A 7,534-nucleotide genomic window follows, 5' to 3' on the forward strand; every position below is an offset into this window, starting at 1 on the left:
TGAATCTGGACTTAAAGCCATCACAAGGAAGCTTAGTAACACGTGATTTCCAGTTCCTGCTGCAGACTTCCAGTAATTTACCTATGTGTCCTCAGCAATTTTTAGGTTTACATCAGGCAGACAGTTTAAGAATGGCAAACTCTGGGTAGCAAAAGCAAGCTCCTAAGCAAGGCAAGTTCCTTTATTCAACTTCAGTAGGAAGCCACCCTGAAAGGCCACAAAAGCAGATCCAAGCATAACACGGGTAGAGAACTTTCAGTCCAAATTCAGACATTTTTCCTAGCAAGAGCATTGTCTCTTGCCTGAGGATGTAATACTTAAATCAGCAGAGCTCCTCTGGCTGACACATGACAATCAGCATGGGGGACACGGCTAAACTTAAGTACTTTCAAAATGATGCAGCTGATGTTGGTGTTACCTTGTCAGTGGCTAGCTCTTCAGTCGGAGATGGAAGCAAAGATCAATAAAAATCAAGGCATAAAACAACTAAAATAATTTTTTTTCTAATCTCAGAGGTAGATTTTATCCAGTGTAGTACACAATAGCCACTCCTGCAAGTGCAGAACTCTAGGAACTAAACAATTCAGATGAACTTTGATTTATGTGCTCTTAGAATAATTAAAGCAAGCTTTTTGCATATCCTTCAAGAAGGCAGGCACACCACTCTGTAAAGAGAAAAGCAGAAAAGTCATTCTTGCATAATGTAGTCAAGAAAACCTATAAGCAAAATGACAATTCCCTTCAAACAAATACAGGACAAGTCTAAGATCTTGTATAAAGCAGCAGACCATTTCTTTAATCCTTCACGAACAGCCTGCATTATTGAAGTTTAATGGTGTTAAAGCTCTGGAATATGAATTTCTTGTTTCGGTTGCACAACTTTACCTGCCTGGTTGATTAAGAACAGGAATTTGTCAGGAAATTAAAAATAATTTATTTTTTTTTTAAAAAAAGAGCCAACTGCAATGAAAGCAGACAGTAGTGAGACTTAAAACGGGACTGCATAGGAGCTAGAAAGGTCAATACATCCATTTCAGAAAAAACTAACTCTACCCAACATGCAGACACAGGTAAGGATGCAGTGAGCACACTGGTTGAAACAGATCAGCCAAAGACAGTTCTGCTGTCAACCTTTACTTACCTTGGCAGCCCAGTTCACCAACCATGATGGAATCATGCCACCGGGATTATCGAAATAGTACATATAGACTAGAGGTGAGAGAGAAGTTATGAGAAAGTTATCCAGCCACCCTCTGAGCATCAGCTGTAACACTGTATGACAGAAGCTGTTGGTGTACACAACTGAATCACTAAGTACAACAGCTCTGCCCAAAAGTTTTTCACAAAAAAAACCAACCTGCATTGAAGTAGAATGTGAAGTACAGCCACTCCCAGTTAACCTCTGGGAAGCTGAAAGCACCACAGTATTCATTTAGACTATTGCAAGCCATTTTAGACAGTCTGTCTTATAGAACAAGGCTGTCTAAAATACTACGACAGGAGTCAATCTCTAGGAAAACAAGCCCTCTAATCTATGTATCTGTCAAACATGATACTTACATCATTGCTGGGTTAACCAAATTGCAAGCAGCATCAGACTCAACTAAACTAGCTGGCAGAAAAAGAAGTGTGGGATGGGGAGTCAGAATGAAGTGGCCAGTAGTCTGTTCTTAGCTACCTAGACTGTTAAATAAAATGTTCTTAACAGAAGTACACTGCACTGGACATTTCCAGAAGTATCATTCATTTTAAAGTAGTCCTGGTGCTCAGCACATCCATTTTATAGTAACTGCATTAAAATTTCCAGTCTCCCTCTTGGTGCATTTTGCTCTTAGATACATTCTTTGGGTACATGACTTGTGATCATACTTTCTTAACCTCTTACCTTTAGATCCAGTCTTGCCATCACTTTCAATTGCCACACTCTGTTTATAGCTTTTAACTCTGATAATACCAGGCTTCTCAGGGCACTGAGGAACAGACACACTCTGAGCCAACACAACCCAGATCTTCCGCCCATCAATATCCATCTCTCGACGTTCACGAATATAGACATACTGTATTCCAAGTTGAGGAGGCATGTCAAAACAGTGTCAGCTTGACATATGATGAATTGACAAGCCAATTTAATTATAAATACCATCCCCTTCAAGTTATTTCTTATGTTTCTACAGGAGGGATGGATGTAGAGTAATAATTCAGCTAAGTGAGCTTTAGCTGTGCGTGGGAAGAGGCACCCACACTCTTCTTCATGTTATATATATTCACGTAACATGAGGACTGCAAAATCTCAGATCAAGTGTGGCAGAGCAGTTGAATCAGTACATTGTCAGGATCCCTGGGTGACCAGGTGACAAAAACTGCAAAAGGAACAAAAATCTTCAAAGGATACATCTCTGTTTGAGAGAGGAAAAGGGTACTTCACTTCCCAGTAGATTACCTTTTCACCGTCATATGTTTTCTCATAGAGTTCTACAGTTGAAAGAGGAAGGTTGTTAGATATTAACTTCTACTGCAACAGAACCATACACAGCCTCAAGAACTGCTCAGACTTCTGACATGAACACATTTTACCTGCAACCCTTCTGTCAAAGTTTATAGGTATGTAAAGCTGTTGCAGTGGAAGACACTAAAAGACATTATGTAACAGGGTTGTTCAGGAATCAAATGCACAAAAGTGGGTGGTCTGTTTTCTGCTGCTATTAAATTAATTGAAAAAAACCTAAACCCATAACCACAAAAACCCCACTCAAACCACAAAAGCAGAACAATTCTGGGGGGGAGGCAGAGTCGAATTCCTTCAAAGCCTTTCCATCTCAAAGCTTTTCCTCACCTGTGCATGCTCTGTAGAATTCCGAGACGCAAGTATAGTACGCTTTTTCACAAGCATGTCATTATCCTTGTAAATGATTCAGAGTTGACATGAAACTAGGACAAGTACTGCTTTCTAATACCTGAAAATGCCTTACATGAGGGATTAATGAAGTTTGGAAAAAGCTGTGAGGAATGTCGCAGTACTATACACAGGCAACAGTGAACAAGAAGCTTGAGCAGTTTATGAACCTTCATTACATCACCTTCAGTCTGCCGGGAAAATCAGACGGCAATGGAATAGGAAAAATAAAGATATCTAGAAGTAGTCCCTAAAACATGAGGGTAATGGACGTGACAAGCCCTGGGGCTGAGACAGCATAAATTCCTGCTTGCTCAGGGACTCATCATTACATAGGTGCAGTTAAAAAGGGTGTGAGACCCAGAAAGGTGGTTTACATTAACACTCAGAGTGCTCTTTTTCTCCTTTAGAGCCGACTTCTGCCTGAGGTGCTATATATCCCTCAGAGCTAATGCCCAGTCTACCACATCCCTTTCACTAGTTTTGAAAATAAGGCTAGAACAGACCGATAGTCTCATTGCTGGGGCAAGAAGAGTGCCACAGACGAAAGATTACACAACACGTTTCAAACCAGGCTTCAGTTAGTGTGCCCTGCAAGTCAGCTGTCACCCACAAAAAACAGCTTCTCCGCCAGGTTGGAGCAGTATTGGATGCTCCCAGGCCTACAATAAGCTACAGCATTATGCTATCCACCAGAGGTCACTGAAGCATTGGTCTAATTTCTAACTGCAGAGCTTTCCTGTTTCAAAAGGATTAAGACCTTATTTTAAAGGCTTCAATGCAACTGTTAGCTGCTGCCTCATCTACCTTTGTGTCTTTGCAAACACAGAAGAAACACACAATAGCGACAAAGTCACGTTCCCTCCACATTCAGTTTAGTCTGTTAATACTAGTGGACAGCTTCTATCAAAGCAGAATACTGGGCATTTTAACCAATAACCAGATTTCACTTAGCATTACTACAATGGATCACAAGTCCATTTTACTCATAGTAGACACAGCTGCATTTGCTGCCTTAGCAGTCAATTACCGTTGTTAAATTGTTGGGAAGTGTGATCTCAGTCAGGATGGTGTTGCAATCAGGAGTAGCAAGTTTCGATATCATGTAGGCCCAACCATTTCGGATCGTGCCACACAAGCACGTGGCACTTCAGTCACTACTCTACCGCTTAGTCACAGCTGAACTGACAGCTTCAGCACAGACCAGGCCGCAGCACGTCCACATCTTGCAGATGCCCAGAAGCCTGCTCTGGAAATAGCCACTAACGGGTGCTAACAGCAATGTAACAACAGGGCAAGGCTCCCCACCTTTAAAATAAATGGATTACCAGATCTCTATATCAGCTAAATCCACACCTTGTCACTGCTGACTTAAGGAGTTTGAACATCATATGGATATCCGGGTTAAACTCCTTTTTTCAAAGACGTTAAATAAACACAACTAAGTTTTTATATATGAAAAGATACAAAGAACAGCCAGCTCTTTGAGGAAAACACATTCTATTATGCATAAAACTGGTGCAAGCCAGAGGAAATTGCTTCTCAATGAGATCAGTCAGTGGAATAATCTCCCACGGGAAGTGGTGGGTTCCCCAACATCGGAAACCTTTAAGATGTGGCTGGACAGGGTGCTGGGCCATCTTGTCTAGATTGTGCTTTTGACAAGAAAGGCTGGACCTGATCATCCAGGAGGTCCCTTCCAACCCAGTATTCCACGATTCTGTGATTGCATTGCCCTGCTACAACATGCAATGATGCACAAAAGGTACCATCTCCCCAGAACATCTACTAAAACTTAACCCAGAAATTACTAGAAGCTACAAGGCACCCCAACACAACAAGTTATGCCAATTATATGCTTTAACCAACATGGAAATAATTCATTGCAGAAGAAAGCTATATGGTGACATTAGCTGCTCCATGTCAGTGTTTACTTGTGTATTTGTAGAGTATAACGCTATCCCAAAAGATACTTAAGTTTGGCTCAAAGTCTTTGGATGTAGCAACTTCAAAATACCTTTGAATAAAGTTTTAGTATGAAGAGTCAACGTGGCCATAAAGCTTGCTTTTAAACTGCCTGGATGAGCTTACCTTTAACATACTGATCCCACTGCTTTCTGAAATCTAAGTCCATATAGACATCCGCACACAGTTTTGGGGAACAATCAGGAAGACCACCAAAGATTTTATATTCATAAAGTCCTGATTGCTGTGGAAACAGAATGGGGAGAGGAAAAGTCACACAGGAAAGGGAAGTACTCTGCAGCAGGGAGAACAGCTGAAGGAAGTTAGGTGGGGCACATACTACAAATATGCTCAAGAGTTGTGAAAGCAAGTGTTCAAAAAACAATGCAAGATTTAGTCTTTAACCTCTCAGCTTTTTGATCTACGCATGAAAGTTTAAATCCAGACAGGCTGACCTGCCCTGCACAATAGTTGTTCCTTCCCTTACACCAATACTCTTACTTCATAAAGAGTTCCAAATGGAGCATGTTTCTTCACACACACACACGTCCCTTTTCATCTCCAGTGGTCACTGTGGACTAAATTCTGCACACACTGAAGCTTACCAGAACCATTAAGCTCTCGTGGCAAGGTCTTCAGACACTATAAAATGTGCTTAAGAATCTCAGACATTTCCAGGAGGTTACAAAGTTCTGCACAACCTGGAATAAGCTTTCCAGCAAGTCAGGTATGCTTGTACTTCATGGTGTGATACAAGAATGCTTTACGACGCTCATGCTCTTATACAAGACACTATTATAGTGGCCTTGAGTACTTACTGGCTACTTTCTTTTGAAAGCTGTCTGCACTGGAGGGATGGGGTGCGGATATCTCCTATGTTAATGCTTTTAATGTTACACTCAACATATGGAAACTCCATCCATGCCTACAGAGCAATGTTTGTACTATTGTTAGTATGAGTTCAGGACTAAATTAAACCAATATGAGTATTTTGAACATAGAGCGCGGGAGCCAAATTCAAGTATTCCCAAGGAAAGGGAGACAAGGATTATACAACATTCTGTTAGTGAATGGCTGATTTCTCTTCTTCGCTTCCCCTTCACAAATCAACCCTAGAAGACAAAGATTTGATGTACCAGAAGACAATAATGGGACCAAGAAGCTACTCATTTTCACTGTGGCTTCACTGAAGCATCAATCATTAACTTCAAATCTGAACTGTTGAGCACCTGTGTAGCCCCATGCACTCATATCACCTTTGTAAAAGGCATCAACACCTTGCAGAAAGTAAAACAGACATTCAACAAAACTAGCAATTTATATAAGAACGTTAAAACAAGAGTGAAATGCATCAGGTTTTCACAGGCCTATCAGCAGGAGAATCAATCAGTGGGCTGGAATACAACACAGCAGGAAAGCCTGGGAGATGTACTTGTGTAGCCTGTGGAGAAGATGGAAAGAGAAGGCAACAGGAATACAGTTGCTGCAGTGGATTGGCAATGCACTAAGTGTGAAAAGCCGTTTTTCCCAGTAACAACTTAAAGCAAAGACCCTCCTCCTAGACTTGCTGCTTCTTCTCATGTGGCAATTTGAAGCAATCAAAAAACAAAACAAACTAGAGACTTGTCTCCCAGCAGAATCAGAAGACTGCACTTGAAATAGTCCCTTGTATCCTATCTAGTCAATCCCTCTGATCTGAATACGAGTCATTCCACAACTGGCAATAAAAGAAAAAAGCCCACTATAAATGTTTTTTAGCCAGCTCGTTAGACCTTCTATATAAAAGCATGAGAAGTAGAAGCCAGTGCTACTTTGCATCTAGCTAGCTTCAATTTCTGTGACAGCAGCAAAGCCACAGCAACACAGCCTGCGCCAGTACAAGTCTCATGGACACCTGGTCCCACTTGTTTGGCTAAATCCAGCCTCCAGCTTCCCTAAGTTCCTTTGCCTTCATTCACTGTGTGATGCATTTACAGGTCTGTGATGAGCTCCAGTCCTGAAGTTTCTACTTCAGCCACTCCAGCAGCAGCACTCCCAGCATATCCAGTTCCTGCGCAGACACTGGATGGACACCCCAGGCTTGCCTTTGCTGTGCACTCACTGATAAGCTTGTCTTGCAATTGCCAGATACCACATCCATGCTAAAAACTGGGACTACTTACCACCAAAAACCTTCAAGGGGTATGAAGTGACTTCTTTTTTTCCTAAAACAAAACAAAACCCCAAAACCACAAGAAACTTCCCTTGCCCTGTCTTGCCTTTCATACAGACCTATATGTTTGCTTTATTTGGTTTTTTTTATAACATGTTTTTTCAGAATACAAATACAAAGTTTTCATCCAAAGCACAGCATGAAGTCCAGCTTTATAAAGAGTTCAGAGGTAACTATGATCACACAGTTAAAGAAACAGGCTATTTATAGGGATTCAAAAGTCGTAATTAAATGATAAATCTGCTTGAGAATGGAAACACGATATGAATCACTTCTGGAAGCCTAAATTTTGAACTGCTTAAAGTCCCTCCAAAAACTGGGAATTTCCTTCCAACCCTTCCTGAACAACCTCCTGATGTTGAGGGCGCAACGCGGAATCGGTTTGAAGCGCGTTTTGGGGAGAGGGCGAAGCGGGGGCGGCGCAGCTCGGCAGGATGCTCCAAGGCGGGAGGAGCCTCCTGCCC

General features: G+C 41.6%; 1 protein-coding gene across 1 annotated transcript; it reads right to left on the bottom strand.

Moving 5' to 3' along the window:
• Positions 1 to 511: 511 nt before the first annotated feature.
• PCTP (phosphatidylcholine transfer protein) lies at positions 512 to 6,631 on the bottom strand. Its single transcript, XM_009872387.1, has 6 exons — positions 6,607 to 6,631; positions 4,985 to 5,107; positions 2,393 to 2,472; positions 1,886 to 2,057; positions 1,142 to 1,209; positions 512 to 665 (listed from the first exon to the last, which is right to left on the bottom strand). Exons 2-6 carry the CDS (start codon positions 5,025 to 5,027, stop codon positions 600 to 602), a joined length of 429 nt encoding a protein of 142 aa, XP_009870689.1. The 5' UTR covers positions 5,028 to 5,107; positions 6,607 to 6,631; the 3' UTR covers positions 512 to 599.
• Positions 6,632 to 7,534: the final 903 nt, after the last annotated feature.

Source organism: Apaloderma vittatum, unplaced genomic scaffold (genome assembly GCF_000703405.1).
Source record: "Apaloderma vittatum isolate BGI_N311 unplaced genomic scaffold, ASM70340v1 scaffold42026, whole genome shotgun sequence".
Lineage (NCBI taxonomy): Eukaryota > Metazoa > Chordata > Aves > Trogoniformes > Trogonidae > Apaloderma > Apaloderma vittatum.